Below are 20420 nucleotides of genomic sequence, written 5' to 3' on the forward strand. Positions count from 1 at the left end.
AAGGGAGGATTTTTGAATGTTTTCATCTTAAAACAATGTTGCAGGAGATGGACACGTGAACATGATACAGAGTATCACAGGGTACCCTATAATCATAATTTTTACCTATCATTAAGAAAAGTAAAAATTGGAAAAGAAAGTAAGCAAAGCACTTTAAAACACAAGGAAATCTAAAGATTGTGACCGTTACTGCCTTACCATCCACACGGTTAGCATCCACACGGTTGAGTAGGAGGAGGTGGTACATCTCACCCCAGAAGGCCCCCTGGAAGTTGTCAGCTGTGGGTTCAGTACCCACTGTAGCTCTGAGTTATCTGGTGCCCTGCCCTAAAGCTAAGCTGCATCTCGGATACTGAGAGGTCCTTGAACAGAAACTCGCAAAGCCCACTCCCACCCCAAGGGAAGTGGCAGGGACACGAGCAGATCGGAGACACTTCTCGTCGCTGGCTCTGTCTCCCGGATCCAGGGTGAGGATCCAAAGCCAGACTTGTCCAGTGGGCTTCCACAGATGTGTACGTCAGTTGAGAAGTCAGCCCTCCCAGGGATGGGAATCTTCTCCCAGACAAATGGGAACTACTTGGTGTTGCTCACGCCGCACTGGGTCACAGAATATCTGGTCTGCTCAGACACTGCATTGAAATCTCAGACTTGCACTCACCACTTGTGAACAGTGAGTTTGATGTGTGAAGGCATAGACCCTCATTGCTAGGATTTTAAATGAGTTGATTTCTTGTTTATATTCCAAATTTCCTTTCTACTGTATGATAAATTTTTATATCTTCATGTGCAAAAGAGTTTTAAAACCGCATACATCTATTCAGTTTCCTTCATAAATACAAGCTGCTAGTTTTTTTTACCACCTGTAAGCACTCTCAAGTAATCGTTCCAGCTCTTGTAATTACACCTTTATTTCTAGCAAATCCCTTTTCTCATTCTTACACTCAGATTGCCTGATTAGTGCATTTGATCTGTTCTACTTAATCTTTCATCATCTTCAGTCACCAGCACAGTACACATTTATTCAAGTAGAAAGAAAAAATATCCCCCATTTGCCAATGTGTGCTTTCCTGCACATGATCCAAATTTCAGTTTTCCTGCAAAAGCACCAAACACATGTATATACATAGCAATTAAAATATGCTAGAGTTAGATTTTTTATCTGTTGGGAATTTCTAGTTGCATCTCATCTTTTGTTCCTACAGTGCATCCATAATAAGTAGCTTTGTACACATGGTTTTTTTGGTTCAAGGGAGACTGCATTTCTGTCACTCTCATGAGATGTTCCATTTGACAGTACTTCTTGGCCTTTCTCCCCCACACCCTCACAATTATTTCTTTAATCGTGAGATTAAATATCTTTGTATGCACTCATATGTATTCACTTCCCTATGTACTGCCTGTTTCTTTATGCCACTTACTAACTGATTTATAACCATTCCTTAGATATTAATTCTTATTTTAATACATAGTTCAATGTTTGCTCAGTTAAACATTTTTTTTTTAATTTATGGGAGTGTTCTCCCCTTAACTCCGTGTAAAAGTTTCTAAATGAAGTGCTTGGTGGCTTTGGGGTTTTGCACAGTACCTTCTCAAATTATTCCACATTTTTTCTAAAGATTATATGTTTTATTTGGAAGATGTACGTTTTTACTCCACTGGAAACTTATGTTGGTGGCAGGAGTAAGTTTTCTAAATGGCTAAGTGGTCCAGCACTGATGCCTGAGCCTTCGCCTGCCCCACCTTTGTCATTGTCTACATGGCCTGGGTGTTGGCGTCTACTTCTGGACTCCCTGCTCTGTTACACCAATGGGACTCTTCAGGACACGGGAGCAAGCAGTCACAATGACGGAGCTTCTGTAACGACACTAAGGACCTCACAGAGCTGATTTCCCTTCTATTCTGAGTTGCTTTTTCAGAATTTTCCTAACCTTCCACATTGACTTTTCCCAAGTGAATTTGAGAATTCCAAGGAGGTTACTGGGATTGTCTACAATTTCTGTATAATTACCACCGGACACCCAGTCATACCACAATGGACTTCTCCATCTCTTTCTCAAGTTGTGAGATGATTTGAATAAGCTCCAAACATTTATGTCCTTAGAACTACCTAGGGAAATCAGAGACTGCAGATTAAAGGTATTAGAAATGGGGCCGGCGCCGTGGCTCAACAGGCTAATCCTCCGCCTTGCGGCGCCAGCACACCGGGTTCTAGTCCCGGTCGGGGCACCGATCCTGTCCCGGTTGCCCCTCTTCCAGGCCAGCTCTCTGCTGTGGCCAGGGAGTGCAGTGGAGGATGGCCCAAGTGCTTGGGCCCTGCACCCCATGGGAGACCAGGAGAAGCACCTGGCTCCTGCCATCGGAACAGCGCGGTGCGCCGGCCGCAGCGCGCTACCGCGGCGGCCATTAGAAGGTGAACCAACGGCAAAAGGAAGACCTTTCTCTCTGTCTCTCTCTCTCTCACTGTCCACTCTGCCTGTCAAAAAAAAAAAAAAAAAGAAATGGGATTTTGTTTTTCTAGCCAGCTCCCAGCAATACTTACGGCCCTTGGATCACTCTGTGAGTGACAAGGATATAAACCTGGAAGCATTGCCCTGAATGTTGAGTAAGTTTCACCTCTAAAACCACTTGCTCCTACTGCTTTTTGTGCATGTAGCTCTTTATCAACTTTCTCATTTTATGCTACTTGACCTAATTAAATTTTTCTTTCTAATCCACGATTGTTTGCTATTTTATCTAAAAATTCATGCATTTAATCTAGGTTTCCAAATTCATTTCAAGAAACTTTCTTATCCATAGTTTTTATATTATTTTCCCTTTTTTTTTTTTTGGACAGGCAGAGTGGACAGAGAGAGAGACAGAGAGAAAGGTCTTCCTTTTTGCCATTGGTTCACCCTCCAATGGCTGGCGTGCTGCGGCCGGCGGCAACGCGCTGATCCAATGGCAGGAGCCAGGTGCTTATCCTGGTCTCCCATGGGGTGCAGGGCCCAAGCACTTGGGCCATCCTCCACTGCACTCCCTGGCCACAGCAGAGAGCTGGCCTGGAAGAGGGGCAACTGGGATAGAATCCGGCGCCCCAACCGGGACTAGAACCCAGTGTGCCGGCGCCGGCCTTATGTTCCTATTTTTTATTTTATTTTTTTTTTTTTTGCTTGCTTTCAAAGACCCAGCTCTTAGATTGTTGGTTTATCCTAACATTTTCGGTTTTCTTTTAAGTTGCTGTCCTTTTTAATTTGAATATTTAATTCTCTTATTTCCTCTACTGGTGTGGGCATGCATGTGTGTGCACATGTGCCCATGGGTGTGCCATCCACTTAAACAGGAATGTGGGCCAAAGTCAACACATCTGAGCTCTTAGCCAAGGCCCTCTCTTCGGACTGCACCCTGCAGGTGCAGTGTCTTCGCCTGGATGTTTTTACTACTTTTATCTAAGAGACCCAAAAAGAACTCAGGGACAGGCTGAAGTTGCCGCAGACTTGTGTCCAGCAAAGCTGGGAGGCCACGTGCTCTTCCAGGGCTGAGCCATGAGGCAGAAATGATCCGGAAGCAAAGCATCACATACGTGGCTTCCCCTGCAGCACTGCACACCGCGCTGGCTGCCCCCTTTCCATGAGCTGCGTCCCAGGGGCTCCACGTGCCTACACGGGGTGGGGGCTGTCTTCCTCCAAGGGACGAAACACTCAAACTGTCCTTCTATAAAAGGCAGAAGGGGTACAGACACCCAGCCTGGGACAGTTCCTCAGGTCATGGCTTCCTTCTGTGGATGTCACTTCATTCCCAGTCCTCCTCCTCTCTCGCCGTCATTCTTTCGCTTGACCCCTTACGACAGAATCTGAACAGCATCCAGGTTGGGATCCTGCCCAGTTCTTCTCTCTAGGCGCTGCCCCTCCCACCCCACAGTGCCTGGCGCTACACTCAGGGGTGTTTTTTCCCCAGGTCTGTGCCTGGCAATCATTTCAGCATTAGCCTCTGTAGGGTAATACAGCTGTATGTGTTGCCATGGCGACTTCTCTGTGGTTGGCAGAACCAGGGACACCCGCAAGCCACAGTATTCATTTCTGTCTGTTTCCTGTGCCACGTGGATGCTGTGAGAAGCCCAGGTCACTGAAGGAAATGTGAGCTCAGTGTTGTCTGGGGACATCTCGCTGTCCTTGCCTCGGTCAGTCCCCTCTCTACCTTTGCCCGCTGCGCTGTGTCTTTGGGTATCCTTGTGTGTCACTCAGGCATCTCACAACACCATGTCACCGAGCTATGGGGCCACTCGAGGGAGCACCACACCTTCCAAATTATCCAGCGTCATCATTTCAAAACTATTATTGCCATCCAGGGTACAAATTCTTCCCAAAGGAATCCCTGCTGATCAGCACCTGGAAGTGCTGGTTCCACCTTAGCTGGCAAACTGGGACCTGTGTCCCTTTTGCCTGAGGCCTCGAAGGCTCCAGAATCATCACCCAGATGAAGCTCATGACCCACCAGCACCTGCTCTCTAGACGAAAGTCCACATGTAAACACCGCCAACAAATACATGGTAGACTGCTTCGCTCACTCACGCGTCACCTGGGGTTGGTGGGGCACGATGCACCTGGGCCACTCAGACAGCAAATGCTCTTGATTTGGCTCTGGAGTTTCTGCCTGGGAAAAATGGAAAATGCTTTGTAAAAACTTAAAATCAATTTTATGTTTGAATGGAAATAAACAAGAATCCATATGAATATGGAGTAAAGTTATTTTAAACATAATGAGTTGAATTGCTTTGAAAATTCTTCCTTCAAAAAAGGCTTAAAATGAGTTTTGGTCATTTGCTGGGAATTCTTTCAGAGAACTGAAAAGGATACAGATGAAAATGATCAATTTATAAAAGATTTTAATTGCTGAAATGCTTCCAATGCCTGTGTTTTATCCTGACTGCTGTCTCTGAATGAGGGCTGCACACTCACCTGGCTGCTGGTCCCCAGCCCAAGAGTGGCTTTCAGCACGGTCAGAGCTGTGAAGCTATGAGCTACTGTGCTTATAGCACTTTGCTCAGAGCTCCACAGAAAGTAGCACCATCTAAACACGGGCACAGACACTTCTTCCAACATTTTGAATTTAAACATGGAAGAATTCCAGTGCTGAGGTGTTTCACTATTTTCCATCACCTTCTAAATAGAGAGCAAACATCTGAAATGTGATTTGCATACCTATAGGTTAAGTCTCTGCTACTCAATACACCTTCCTTTTTTCCCCACTTTTTTTTTTTTTTTAATATGGAATTGTTTGGCCCCAAGGCTGCTAGAGCCAATTAAATTTATTTCTTCACGCACTGTGGACATGAGTGAGAAGCAGAGCTAGGCAAGAAGTGCCTGGCTTTGTGTGAGAAGTTTATCACATCACCTCCATAATGATGGGAGCCAGCGCCAGGGAGCAAACAAGAGGACGCTTCCATGATCAGGGCCCACGTGGGTCACAAGGCTCTCTGATGACCAGGAGCCACTCCACCCACCAGCAAGCAAAGACAGTTCTCTTCTGAGATCTCAAATTAATTCAAGAGGAAAACAGTTCAAAAGATAATGGGAATCTACTTAGCAGGAGGCTTTTATATTCACTTTTCTGAAGTCAGCTGTCTGGAAGAAAAGACACTGTCTTGAGGTTGGAATTATAAATTTTCACTTGCACTAATGCAGCTGAAAAGAGTATTTCCAAACCAATAGCCCAACTGGGCATTGCGAAAGGACTTAAAATATAGGCAGAATTAATTTTTAAAAGCGCATTAGGTTTGCTCACGCCCACCTTCTAACAGACCACACAGTGGAGCCAGAAGCCATCAGCAGTCTGTGACCTGGGTGTACTCCACGCGTCTAAAGCAACCCGCATCTAGGGACTACTTTCTGAAAACTTGGGGATGCAAAGAGTCCTTGTCGCACCCTGATGGACCACAGCCACAACTCACACACCTCGCAAACGTTGGCAGAGGCAGTGCAGGTGCAGAGAGGAGCACATTCCTCACCTAAATCCCCAGCCAGCGTTTTCTGCACGTCGAGATGGAGTTGGCAGCGGAAGAGCAATGCGTTAAGTGCACTTTTGTATTCACTGAGCTCCTTGAAAGACACACGACAACGCAGAAGGACAAGCAGGAATATCTCACCGTTCCCAAAGGATCCATCTGGTTCAAGACATTCCCACATGGGAGGAGTGAAGGGAGGCCCTGCGTCCTCCCCTGTTCCCCAAAATTGTGACACAAACGAAACTCATCTCTTGACTGCGCCTTAGGTGATGAACACACAATCTCCGTGAAGCTCCCAAACCATAAATCCTGTAAGTCCGCAGCCTTTACTGAAACTCAGCTCCCAGTGGCGTGTTCTCCGAAGTCCCAAAGACAACGGGTCCAGGGTCTCCACAGTACCCGCATCTATGGAGCCCTGCCAGTCCCTGGCCACTGCCTTCAGGCAATGCAATGGCCTGAAAACAGGCACTTGTGCCTTATTCACTAGGAGGGGTTGCTTCTCCCTTTTCCTACCATGATTTTCTAAAGCCCCATCTCCTTAGAAACCGAAGTTATTTCCACAATCAGCGGATGACCAGTTCTTGCTGAGACAGCTCTGCTAATAAGGAAACCAGATTCCATGAGCTGGGATCCCTGTATAACAGATCTGTTCGGAAGGCTTGGTAAATATCCAAGTCTGTGGCCCAGCGCGTCACACAACCCTAGACAGTTACTCTGCTGTTTTGGGATATTTGACTTGCCGCAGTACGCCCAGGACACGTCAGGATTTCCACCCTGAGCTGGGGAATTCTGCTGCACAGCAGCACCCATGCAAGAATATGCAGCAAGGAGATGGGAATGCTTTCCAAAAATCAATCAATAGACTCCAGAGCAATGAACAACCCAGTGTTTTTTTTATTTGTCTGTTCACTCTCATGTATGGCCTTGAATGCCTCGACAACAATGGTGTAGTGCCAACGTCATATTTCCCCTCCCCAATACACATGCGTTAGAGAGCTAGTACTTTTGTTTTGAAGCAGGGAAGTATCCAAGGACATACCTAACATAACCACTTATTATACTGCATTATGGTTTGTGTTTAAACTGCTCTTAGTATGAATTAATAATAGACTTCCAGCCTACACTGAAAGTACTAAAGAATTATAATCAGAAATTAAAGGATTGCTGCTATTATTGCTTCCACAACACTGAAAAGAAATGGAGCTAAAAGAATGGAAACGTGGGGCGTTCTGTCACAAAGATCATTAGAAGCACAAAACGATTCAGCCAAGGAAAAATGTTGAGCTTCTCAGAATGCATTATTTTAGTTTCCTCTCAGGCACCACATTAAATTAAAACACACATACACAAGGACAGCTGGAGGTGTGGACCACCAAGGGTGACTTAAATTCTGTGACCCAGAGGGAGGTATGTACCCAAGTACTCTGGGAGCCTACTAGAAATGCAGGCTCCCAAGTGCCCACCCCACGTCCATCAGAATCTGCATTTTAACAAGATTCCAAGTGACCCGCACGCACCTCACCATTCAGAAGCTCTGAACCAGAGCAGTCAGGAATCAATGTGCTTGCTTTTCCCCAAAGACACATCAGAATGAGACATGAGGAGGAAGAAAACACCTCCAAAGGTATAGTAATTTTTCAAGACGAAAGGACCCACCATTCAAACCGTGCAGGGACACTTTAGTCCCAACCTCCAAAGTCCTATTATATAGGAAGTGACGGCAGTCCAGAAAGTGTGCAGTGGACAAAGTAGAAAGTAGCAGTTTCCCTCGGACACAGCTTTGAATGATTCCTCCCAAACCTGCCACGTTCCCCCAGACCTGGGGCTTCTCCATCCCTGCTGTCTTGCTCACCTCATTTTAAACCTCCTGAAGCAGAGAGGGAAAGAAGGAAGACAAACCTCAACCAAGAGGACTGCGACCTTGTAATGAGGAAAGCACAGCCCGACGCAGCGGGGCACCCTGGCCCTGAGGCTCTCTGACCATGAATTGTCTATCGATTCATGCTCATCTGAGAACCATGGCAAGAGTCTTGAATGAGGAGTTCCAAGACCTAGTCCTCGTACTCCCATCGCTGGCACCTCCTAGGCAATGTGGCTTGGACCCAGCCACCACCCATTCTGCCGCCTCATCACAGAAAGAGGTTGTGGGGCTAAATCATCTATAAAAGTGAGATGTGAGCATCTAGAATCCACAAGTGCTCACATGATCCAACAATAACTTTGACAGCTGATTCATAAACAGTTACAGCTAAACGTTAATGAAGGACTAGTCCATCTGTCCGAGCAGTAAAAAGACATTTGTCTAACATGAAAATGAACACCATATATCTTAGTGTTTAGTGAGTAGAATACAAAGCCTGGGTATCTGTTGATAATGAGCTATCTGCAGTTAATATACCTCTCTCTAGTTTACCAGGCGGAAGTCTGCAATGACAGCCTCGTCCAGGAGCATCAGCGTATCTTTTTCCTAAAAGGCAATGACACAATGCAGAAGTCAGCTTAGACTGACAGGAGGAGGGATCATAATGAAATCAACTGCTCATTCTGTTCTTCCTTGTAAAGGTTGGCATGTTTTAAATAGGATGCACAGCAGATGATGGCAAGGTCATTCATTCTGTTTCTTTTCACCTCATTATCTTTTCTGGTCATTGGATCTTGGACTATCATGCTCATGCCAGCAGTTACCACTTCCTCTAAGAACCTGGAAATGGGGCAGGCATCTGGCCTAGTGCTTAAGACATCTGTGTCTGTGTTCCAGTCCCAGCTCTGTTCACGACACCAGCTTCCCACTACTGCAGTCCCTGGGAGCACAGGTGATGACTCAAGTGCCACCCACATGGGAGACCTGCACTATGTACTCAGCTCCTGACTTGGGTCCAGCCAAGTTCCAGCTGTTGCAGGCATCTGAATAGGGAACCAGTGAATGGGATATCTCTCTCTCTCTCTCTGCCTCTCAAATAAGTATTTGTTTTTTAAAAAAAAAAAAAACTGAAAATGTACAGCTTGTTTCGTTTAAGTCACAGGCCAAAAATTCATAATCCCTTTCTCATTGGAAATCAGAAATTCTAGCTGCCTGGCTTTCTTCAGAAACTGAGGTGAGGGTATGGATGCAAACCGAGACTCAGGATCACAGAAGCGCAGGCCGTGTCCTGTTTGCCTGGACAGAAACCTGCTGCTCTAGAGAAGTCTCAGTCTTCTACCAATGACCATTACATCTTCAGCATCTTAGTCAATCACCATTTGTTTTCAGATCTATGTATGAAATACCAGTCAAAAGTGAAGGCTAAAACAAATTATTTGAGAAAATTATTTTCTTCTGTGAACCTCACATTTGAAAAGAAATTAAAGTGAAAATGAAACAAAGAAGCCAGGAGGACAGAGCATATATAAATCGTCTACCCCAGACTCTGCTGCAAAATAATGTTGTATTTAAATTAAATTAATAGCAGCAGTTTCGTTGAAGTGTCTCAAATTATCATTTAGATGCTGAAGCTCTAGTGGTTTCCATGGAAATCTTTTCTCTAGGAGATGTCAGATCCCATCTAATTTTTTTTTTGTCTCTAATAGAGGACAACCTGAGGCTTTTCATGCCTTTCATTTCGAAGGGGAACAGGGGAGGGGGATGGATTATGTTAGATAATCTTGATTTACTCTCATATGGACTGAAATGTGTTTTATTTACAATTGGTTTCTGAGTCTAAAATCTACAATTTTACATATCTTGAAATTTCATTAAATGAGAATCACAATCATCAAATTTAGTTTCTGTCGTTAACCTACCTACTCAATGGGATAGACGAGCAATTGGATGCTAAAGAACTCAAATCTCTTTTGAATATTCTGTTCTTAAAGTGTCTGGTTAATCATTTTCTAGTACTTAAGCACCTGCCTTGAAACCTCTATTTTTCACATTCTGTGCATGCAATCAAAAATTATAATCTGACAATAATGATCTCAAGCACAACCGGCACTATCCCAGGCTTCCTGAGCGCTTTCTTAATAGTGATGACCATTTTCTCTGTGCTGTTTTGGCCCTGAAGGGGTTCATATCAGTTACCAAGGCAATGGGATGTCTGTACTTCTCCTGTATCAGTTCGGGTTTCCTGGTTTACCCATATTGCTCAATGGATGCTGCCATCATGCAGAGTTAGCCTTTGTCAGCTAAGTGTCTCACACGTGCACACAGAAGCCTTCCCACATCGTTGCCCTCCCCTCACTGTCCTCCAACCTCAGGGAAAACAAATGGGCTAACTTGGAGGATTGCCTTAGACCATCCAACGATGGTGACCACTGATAGCACCAGTGTAGACTGGTGCCTTCTCACAGCTCGGTTTAGTTTTAGGTGGTTTCTGGAACCAGCTTCCTGGGTTCAACTCCTGGCTATCCTATGACCTGGCCATATAACCTAAAGCACTGTTTTATCTCTCCAAAATTGGATAAATATACCTATCACAGGAGGTTCACATGAAGAATAAGACAGTGGACAGATAGAACACTGCCTGACTTAGAGGAAGTATTGGCATTGTTTCCTAAACAGCATGTTCCTGAAATTTGAGATTCATGTTAACTTACTTTCAAAACTCCTCCAAAGAAAAACTATTTCTAGATCAACTACACCACAACTAACTACTTGATATTCTGCATTTGTCCAATTTTGCCTTTGAAAGTTGCTCCATGCTCACAGTATCTCAAGTATGAACTGGGGTCTTAAAAGTTTTACGTGAGAGGAAACTATAGTCTAATTGATGACTAATTCCATGTAACCCTAGAATTCAGGAAATCCATCATATATGAACAACCTCTATGGTGATTTAGGGCCATTTTGTTTAATGTTGGAATCTAGGACTTGTCACTGGCACAAAAGGGTCCCAGCTGTCTCCGGGACATAGATTCATGGATGCTAATTAGATTTTTGTAATAAAACCTTTTATGAACACAGTACAGAGAGCAAAACACCTCTAGAAGGGGAACAGAACACTTATATTGTCTATTCTATTTCTGAGGAAGGAAAGTATACTTTTGTTCACCTTCTTCCATCCATGCCCCTTCAGTGTTAATTATGAGAAGCAACCTCCTTGAGGCCTGACCTTACAAGTAGGTTTGTTTGTTATTATTTCCTTTTCAATATAAAAAAAGAGAGGAACGGGAAAAGCAAAACTGCACCAGTAGTAGGTTCTCAGATTGCTTCTCCCGTGAAAGACAAAGACAACGGAGGGGAAGGATGTCTGTGTTAAAGTGTGAATGTGAGTGATCGGAATATGTTTGGGGACCTAGAAGGTGTCCGCCTTCACTGAGGGAGAGCAGAGAGTACAGCCAGGCTCTGAAGCCTCATCTGGGTTGTTGACTAACAGAGCTCCTGGGAGAAGAATCCCCCTTCATCAGTTCCTCCAGCAATGTGCCCTGCCTGGTCTACGCTGGGTAGAGAAGTGGGAGGGAGCTAATCTCTGGGTGGTGCAAAGGAAACGCAGTCTATGGGGCTGACTGGACAAATCAGAAGGTTGGGTACAAGGGATATACCAGAAATACATGCACTTCTGCGAGACCCTAAAAAGTCAAAGCTAGACTGATACCACGCTTTGGGGGTTATCCTCATGTAGTGTCATTTGACAATCCAGAAGAAAAGTATATTGAATATAGTTTTGCTTATTTCACGCAAGTATGGTTTGAGATTGTTAATATCAAATCTATTTTGAACTAATACTCCAACCTTGGACCCACTCAACAATGTTTTCCAAAAGATGAGGGTACTTCATGGAAAATAGAAGTAAAAGATAAATCTATTTTGGCGCTGGCATATGGCCAAGCAGAGTAAGCCTCTACCTATGATGCCAGCATCCCCTGTTGAAGTGTTGGCTCTGGTCCTGTCTTCTGTCACTCTGCCATTCGAAATAAATAAATCTTGAAAAAAAAATTTTAAATTATGCAAAATTTAATACACATTTTCCTTGAACTTTCTGAATACCCCTCATGCCCCATCACTCTTGATACTCCAGCATCATTAAAATTGCTCAGCTCTGTAAGCAAACTGGATGGGAGTCATATGGATGTTTGCAGAATGGAGCGTGTGCCATGAATTAGTTTTTAAAAATTTATTGATTTGGGCCGGCGCCGTGGCTCAATAGGCTAATCCTCCGCCTAGCGGCGCCGGCACACCAGGTTCTAGTCCCGGTCGGGGCACTGGATTCTGTCCTGGTTGCCCCTCTTCCAGGCCAGCTCTCTGCTGTGGCCCGGGAGTGCAGTGGAGGATGGCCCAAGTGCTTGGGCCCTGCACCCATGGGAGACCAGGAGAAGCACCTGGCTCCTGCCTTCGGATCAGCGAGATGCGCTGGCCGCGGCGGCCATTGGAGGGTGAACCAATGGCAAAGGAAGACCTTTCTCTCTCTCTCTCACTATCCACTCTGTCTATATATATATATATATATATATATATATATATATATATATTCACTTTATATGAAAGGCAGAAAGAGACAGAAATCGTCTATTTACTTGTTCACTTCCCCAAATGTCCATTACAACTAGGTTTAGGCAGGCCAAAGTCAGGAGCCCACACACAATCAGGGCCTCCCATAGGGAGTACTGGTCCATCCCCTGCTGCCTCCCTGGGCGCACATGAACAGGCAACTGAATCAGAAGTGGAAGACTCAGGACTCAAACCAGGCACTCAGAAATGGGCTGTGGGAATCCCAACAGCAATGTTAACCTGTGCACCACAACATCCAGCCCCATGGAACAGCTCCGTCATCCACATCGCAATCTTGTGTAGTTGTCTTTCCATGGTACCAGGAAAAAGTTACAATTAACTATATCTATCAAAATAGTAGTTTCTCTGACTGCCAAAATCAAATGGCTTTGCCTCAAAGGAGCACGGACATGCATCAGGATGACTGTTTAAATTATAAATAAGAGCATGAAAATAGAAATGTCACACATACACACACACACCAGAATTCTGTCCGTGAATTTCATGAGACTTTCTGGTGATCTGAGGGTATTTTCTGATAGTTTTCTAACAGTAACCAAAATTTGGTGGACTAGGAACCATTAATGTCTTCTATAGTTAATATGTTCGTGTCCTTTAATGGGAAGAATCAGAGTGTTATCTTGCTTTAAGGGTTTGGTTGACAGTAAGCCGCTGACTTTAAAACTTTACCTGTATGCAACGCTTTATTAGAAGCAGCTACACAAATGTTGATGCATCCTGAATCCACTGATTTTCAGGATGCCACTCAGCAGTCACTTGGCCCTTGCCACTGCATTATCAGTCACTGAAACAGCAGACATAATTAAGATTGGGCCCTGCCTTTATGAGGATGACTACTGTGTAAGGAAGACAAGAATTAAGATGGGGGTGGGGGGAGGCTGGCACTGTAGCATGGCAGGGTAAGCCTACACCTGCAGTGCCAGCATACCATATGGGTGCTGGTTCGAGACCTGGCTGCTCTACTTCCAATCCAGCTCCTTGCTAATGGCCTGGGAAAGCAGTGGAAGATGACCCAAGTGCTTGGGCCCCTGCCTCCACGTAGGAGACCCGGAAGAAGCTCCTGGCTTCAGCTGGGTCCAGCTCCAGCCATTGTAGTCATTTGGGGAATAAACCAGCAGATGGAAGACCTCTGTTTCTGTCTCTCCCTCTCTGTGTATGTAACTCTTACTCTCAAATAAAATAAATCTTCTATTAAAAAATTAAGAGTCGGGGCTGGTGTTGTGGTACAGCAGGTTAAGCCACCACATGCAACACTGGCACGCCAAATGCACACCAGTTTGAGTCCTGGCTGCTCCACTTCTGATCCAGCTCCCTGATAATGCACCCGGGAAAGCAGCAGAAAATGGCCCAAGTCTGTGTGACCCAATCACCAACGTGGGAGACCTGTATGGAGTTCCATGTTTCTGACCTTAGCCTGCCCCAGCCCCAGCCGTTGTGGCCAACTGGGGAGTTGAACCAGCAGATGGGAATCTTCTCTCCTTCTCCCCTTGCCCCATCACTCTGCCTTTCAAATAAATGAATCTTTTATAAAACATAATACCTATTAAAAAGAGAACCAACTACTTAGCCTGAGGTGGCGAAGGATACCTTCAGAAAAGAGGTAAGATATGATGGACAAAGAAGGGAAAAGTAAACCAGATGTCCAGAGAGCATCTAAATGAGCAAAACCATGCCAATCTGAAACACTAGGAATTCATGTGCCCAGAATGCAGAGTTAAAAAGGTGGTCCATAAGGGAAGACAGAAGACAAAGACAGCCCAAGGGAGACCTTCCTCCCCAGCCAAGGGTTCAAATTTAGACCAAAGGCAATCCTGGAATATTTTCCAATGTTATCCTCCAGCTCTTGTCATTCTCCTGGAGTTACCCCAGGTCACCACTTCTACCACTTCCACAGCTTCCACTGTTGTCATATTGATAGCCTCAGGGGAATGGGGGAGAGGCCTCCCATTAGCTCCAGGCACCTGTGTTTTTCTGCAGTTTTGTGGCCAAGGTTGCAATGATAGGTAGATTTTAGAACACAGAGAAACCATGCTTAGCCTACCAGCCATGTGACCGTTGTAACTCTGACTTTCAAATAAATCAATCTTTTCAAAAAGAATAGATTCAATTTCATGTACGGATAGAATCCATAATCTCCTTTTTTGGATGCTACATTTCCATGAGAATAGAAAGAGAAAGGACTGCATTCTTTTTTTTTTTTTTTTTTTTTTCATTATCTTGAAGATTCTTAGAAGCTTCTAGCTTGGAAATAAATTAGAAAACTTGGTGCTTAACAAGGTCCTCCCCGAATCATACCACCACCCTATTTCAGTGCTGTGTACACATTTAATTATTCCAAAGCACCACTCTGGAAATATTCCTTGTGCTGAACTGGTGCTGCCAGCCAGCAGTAGCAGCTCTGGCTGATCTGCTTCCCTCAGGTTGACCTTAACTTCGCAAACAGAAGTCCAACACACTTGAAGTCATTTGAGTTGAAGTACCTTTCATGAATTATAATAGATACTCTGCTGACCTAAGAAAGACCTGCGGATTTGCCTTTTGGGTACATTTATTTTATCTTAGCAAAACATCTAAATTTAATACAACTGATTGTTATTTTCTGTGATAGGGAAAGAAACAGAAAATGTATAAGCCTGCTAATAAGTCTTCTCAACTTTTAAAAACACTGTCCCCTTACAAATTCCTGAAGTATATGGCATTCTATTAAAGCATGTAAAATACTAGGTTCACAAAATGATTACTTTTTAAACTACTGCTGTCAGCTGTAAAGGGCTTATCTAAAAATATATCCAGTGCCACCAGTTGAGAATGGACAAAGGTGAAGGGGAGGCGCATTCCAGTTAGTGGAACTGGAGATCAGCTCGTGGAGTTCTAGAATTCTCTACGACTCCTCCAAATGAGCAACAGTGTTTGGCCAGGCCTCCTGCAAAGAGGAATGGCCGGAATGAGGACAGAGGAGTCTGCGATTCTTTATGGGAAACAATGGTAACATGGGTCCATCCACAAACGGAGACTTCATTTAGAAAAAGCAGCGAAGAACTGTTTGAAGAAATAGGTATCAGATCGCTTGGGATCGATGGTCTATTTACTTGGCTCCTCATTTCTTTCTGTGCAGCCAGTGCTGATTTCCCATACAATCCAGGACAAGGGCAAGCTATAAGAAACGGTGTCAACAGAAACTCCGCTATCATTGGAGGTAAGTGATGTACACAACAAGCTTTCCCGTGGCTCCCCCCTGTAGAAAGTGATTCGATTCAATACCATGATAGTCTAGGACAAAAAAGTCAAATAGATGCTTATATCATGCATTTTGCTGTTTTAATACAGCATCAGATTATGAAGGACATGGAAGGAACTGTGGTAAATTTAACCTGGTTACTCTTAATGCTGGCTCTTAAAAAAAAAAAAAAAAAAAAGAATGGTAGTGGTAAGCTAAGCAAGCAAGGTCTGACTATGCCAGCAGGCAGCAGTGACAATAGCCGGGACATTTCTCTACCACCCCCTATCTTTTTCACTCTCATTCTCTTGCATCCTAAGTGATCCAGGTTAGTTTACTATAAAACTGGGAAGGGGGTTCAGATTCTCCCATCCCACAGCAGAGTACTGGACTCAGTACCCAGCTCCTACTCCTGTCTCAGGGTTCCTGCTAATGCAGACCTTGGAGGGCAGTGGTGAAGCTCACTGCTTGAGTTCTTGCCATCCACATGGGAGACCTAGATTGAGTTCCAGGCATCATCCCAGCCCAGTCCTTCACTGCAGGCATTTGGAGAGTTAATCAGTGAATGGAAGCGCTAGAGATCTGCATGTCTATCTGCCTGTCTCTTATTCCTGTCACTCTGCCTCTCAAATAATTTTAATTATTTTAAATGAGAAGGAATTTGAAGCCTGGCTTTAGTTATCTTAATAAAAATTATCAGATAATAAACCAGAGCATCTAAAATATTCCAGGCTTTTCTTCTCACCATGGACAATTGCAGAAGAATCCGACTCTGCTAGCGTCATCCCACATTTGGGATAATGATAGCCTTGTTGCCCACTGCCTGGTCTCCCTGTTCCTTCTGTCTCTCATTCCAGAAAGTCCTTTCCTCCTTAATTACACACAGCTAATACTGTAAACATATCAAGGGTTTAAACTCTGCCAACCAACATGGCTTAGATAGTAAAATTCTTTTCCATAGGAAGAAGGTAGATACCCACAAATAAACTTCAAAAAGTTTGTGAAACAATAGAATCAAAGGATAAGCTTATTTTGCAAATGTTTTTAAATCCATGCATGAGGAGCTTATGGAAAACAGGTATTATGAAAAAAACTATACATGGATTTCCAAATTTTTGCACCAAAGTCTTATTTTTCACAAAAATTTTTGAAGTACCTTTATATGAGTATAAAATTAGTATATATTCAGAATGGGGCTTAAATCACATTGTCCAAAGTTCTGTTATATTCTTATCAAGCTCCCTATCATTGCTTCTTTTTGCTGTAAAGTCAGCTTTATTGAAGAATATTGTGCAGTGACCTTGACAGATGTATTCACTCATGACCACCACAAGATACAGAACATTTCCATCACTCTTAATGCTCTCTCAAGTCTTTTCATAGTAAAATCCTTCCCTTGTCCCACTCCCAGCCAAGGCAACTGCTGATTTGATCTCGCTATAGATTCATTTTTGCTTTTAGAATTTGCTACCTGGAAGCATGCAGTCCATAGTCTACGGTACCATATTTCCTTCACTCAGTGTAACACTGCTGGGATCTGTGCACACTGATACATGTCTCAATAGGCCATTTATTTTTATTGCCAAGTTGTTTCATGGAATGAGTGTACTGTAATTTGTTTTACCTACTTACCTATTGATAAATGCTTGGTGTGTTTCCAGATTTGAGCTATTATGAGCAAAGCTACTATGAATATTCTTGTATAAGTCTTACAAGTGTAACTTCTCTTTAGTAATTTCCAGCCATGCAATTCCTGGTTAATACAGAAAATTGATATTTAAAAGAAATTGCCATACAAGTTTCCAAAATGATTGAAACTTTTACAGTCCCATGATGAATGTTCGAGAGGCCAATTTATTCCAGATATTTCTAACACTTGGAATAGTCAGTTGCCTTAATTTTAGCCACTTGAGTGGATCAATACTGGTATCTCCATGGTTTATATGTGCAATCATCCAATTACTAGAAACACTAAGCATCTTATGTTTCCTCTGATTTTACTGTCAGGATAATGCTGGCCCATAAAATGAGTTGAGTAGTGGTTTTTCTTCCTCTATTTTAAGACAGACAAGTATAGGATTAGTAGTATTTCCTTAGGCTAAATTTGTTAATAGTGCAATTCAAGCCTTGTAAATTGTTACTGATTTTCAGTTTAATTGTTCTATCGGTTATTGACAGAAGAGTATGAAATCCCCAAGTATAATTGTGAATTGGTCTAATTCAGCCAATTCACATCACTTTTTGCTTCAATTTGTAGTACTGTTGGAGATATATGTATCTATCTCATAATGTAACTGTTATGTCTTCTTGATGAATTTACCCTTCTGTCATTATCAAATGCTTTTATTCCTACTAACAACCCTGTACTGCCTCTTTGGTATAACTACTCCAGTTATGAGCAGTGTTTGTTTCATTCATTTACTTTTGTTTCCTTAATGTCTTATAAACACCATATAGTTGGTTACTCTTATCTACTCTGTCTCTCCTTTTAAATTGAAGTTTTTAAATTTTATTTTAATATTTTATATGAGCGCCAGTTTGAGTCCCGGCTGCTCCATTTCTGATCCAGCTCCCTGCTAATGCACCTGGGAAAGCAGCAGAGGATGGTCCAAGTTCTTGGGCCCCTGCATCCATGTGTGAGATCCAGAAGCTCCTAGCTCCAGATTGGCTCAGCTTCGACACGTGCAGCTGTTTGGGGAGTGAATCAGCAGATGGAAAGACCAACCTCTAACTCTATCAAATAAATAAAATAAATCTTAAGAAACAAAAAAGATTTGCCAGAGTTGCAGTGACAGGAAGAGACAGAGAGATCTTCCATCCACTGGTTCACTCCCCAGACCACCACAAAGGCTTCCTCCAGTTCTCCCACGATGGGTGCAGGGACCCAAGGACTGGGGTCATCTGCTGCTCCTTTCCCAGGGGCATTAGCAAGGAACTGGATTGGAAGTGGAGCATCCAGGACTTGAACTGACACCCATATGGGATACAGGCATTGCATGCTTTGCCCATTACACCACAACGCCAGCCCCTAGTCAGAGGATTTCTATCCATTATATTTACTTAGACCTGCCCTAATCTGTATTGTTCCATCCAGTAATGTTTTTCACAAGTCCTCTTTGGTTTCATTTTTAAACTTCCATTGTTACTCATTCTATTTTCCTTCAAATCTCTAAACATATTTATAGCAGCTATTTTCATGTCCTTATCTGCTCATTCCATTATCTCTGTCACTTTTGGATATCCTTCTAATTGACTGACTTTCCCTCCAGTTGGGTGACATTTTTCCCATCTTTTTGTTTCTTTGCATGTTTGGTTATTTCTTGTTAGATGCCAGACATTATCAATGTTACACTGGGTTTTTCGGTATTATTGCTTTCCTTGAGAAGTACTGAAGTTTGCTTTGGCAGGCCATTACGTTTCTCACCACTTGATATTTTTTAGTCTCATTTTAAAGCTTTTTAGGGGTAGATCGAGGGTAGCCTTTACTTTCATACTGTTTTAGCAAAGCACCTGCAGTACGACTCTTCTAGAGCCTGTACTGAATGCCCTAGTTGTTCAACACAGTCTCCACTATCATCTGTTGGAACATGAACATCTCCTAGTCCTGTGTTGTTCTGGGAATTGTTCTACTTAATGTTGGTCTTTACCTGACTTTGTGGGATTTTACCATCTACATATACCTGTGCCAGAAACAAGTCTGACTGCATTTTGTCATTGTTGTCTTGGAGTCTGTCTTACATAGAGAGCAAGATTTCAGAGAACTGTGGTCAGTGGGCAGGAAGTGTTGGGGGAATAGTCTAAGTTTTTTTTTAACCTCTGGCACTTCTGTCTCCACCAGGGGTCATTGCTGTGGTGATTTTCACCATCCTGTGCACCTTGGTCTTCCTCATTCGGTACATGTTTCGTCACAAGGGCACCTACCACACCAATGAAGCAAAGGGAGCAGAGTCAGCAGAGAGCGCAGATGCTGCCATCATGAACAACGACCCCAACTTCACAGAGACCATTGATGAAAGCAAAAAGGAGTGGCTCATTTGAGGGGCGGCTTATTTGGCTGTGGGCTAGGGCGGGGGGGACGCTGAGGGAGGAGGGAAAGGGACAGTAGCACCCTGCTTCATATTCTTGAGCACATCCTTAAAATATCAGCACAAGCTGGGGAGGTAAGCAACAGAATATTGAGACTGATCACCATACACAAAAAACTTTTTAATATTTCTTTATAGCCAAGTTTCCCCTTCTATAGCAAAACAAAACAATACAAAAAATGCTTTTAGAGTTTAAGCAATGGTTGAAATTTGTAGGTAATACCTGTCTTATTTTGTGTGTGCTTAGAGGTGTTCTAAAAACCCGTGGTAACAGGGCAAGTTTTCTACATTTTTAAGAGCCCTTAGGATGTGGATATTTTTTCTTGAGAAAAGCTGGTGCACATACGTATGGCCTCCAACATTCTCTTCCTTTTGCATATAGTCAACTTTTAATGGGCTATTGTAGTAACTACTTCGTGTTCATACGATATTTCTTTTGATGTTCTATAAACTGGAAAAAGAAAGGGGCAAAAAGAACCTATTTGCCAGTTTTCAAAGAGGTCTCAATCCGTGCTGGCTGAGGGTTCCTGCCTGATACCAGCAGTTGAAAGAGTGTGTCACACCTGTGTGTGACAACATCATCAACACAAGTGGAGAGAAGTGCTAAAGAGCCAGGGAAAGTAGTGTACAGTGGGATTGTTGGTTTTATTTTTC

The 20420-nt window shown here is 43.4% G+C and overlaps 1 protein-coding gene across 1 annotated transcript in view; it reads left to right on the forward strand.

The window, feature by feature from the left end:
- Window positions 1-19719, forward strand: part of CNTNAP2 (contactin associated protein 2) — a 1725059-nt gene extending 1705340 nt beyond the window's left edge. The window contains exons 23-24 of the mRNA XM_062195064.1: window positions 15580-15660; window positions 19520-19719. Of these exons, the coding sequence (XP_062051048.1) occupies window positions 15580-15660; window positions 19520-19719 (281 nt within the window). The remainder of the gene's footprint in view (window positions 1-15579; window positions 15661-19519) is intronic.
- The last annotated feature ends 701 nt before the right edge of the window (window positions 19720-20420 follow it).

The sequence above is a fragment of the Lepus europaeus genome, chromosome 1 (assembly GCF_033115175.1).
Source record: "Lepus europaeus isolate LE1 chromosome 1, mLepTim1.pri, whole genome shotgun sequence".
Classification (NCBI taxonomy): domain Eukaryota; kingdom Metazoa; phylum Chordata; class Mammalia; order Lagomorpha; family Leporidae; genus Lepus; species Lepus europaeus.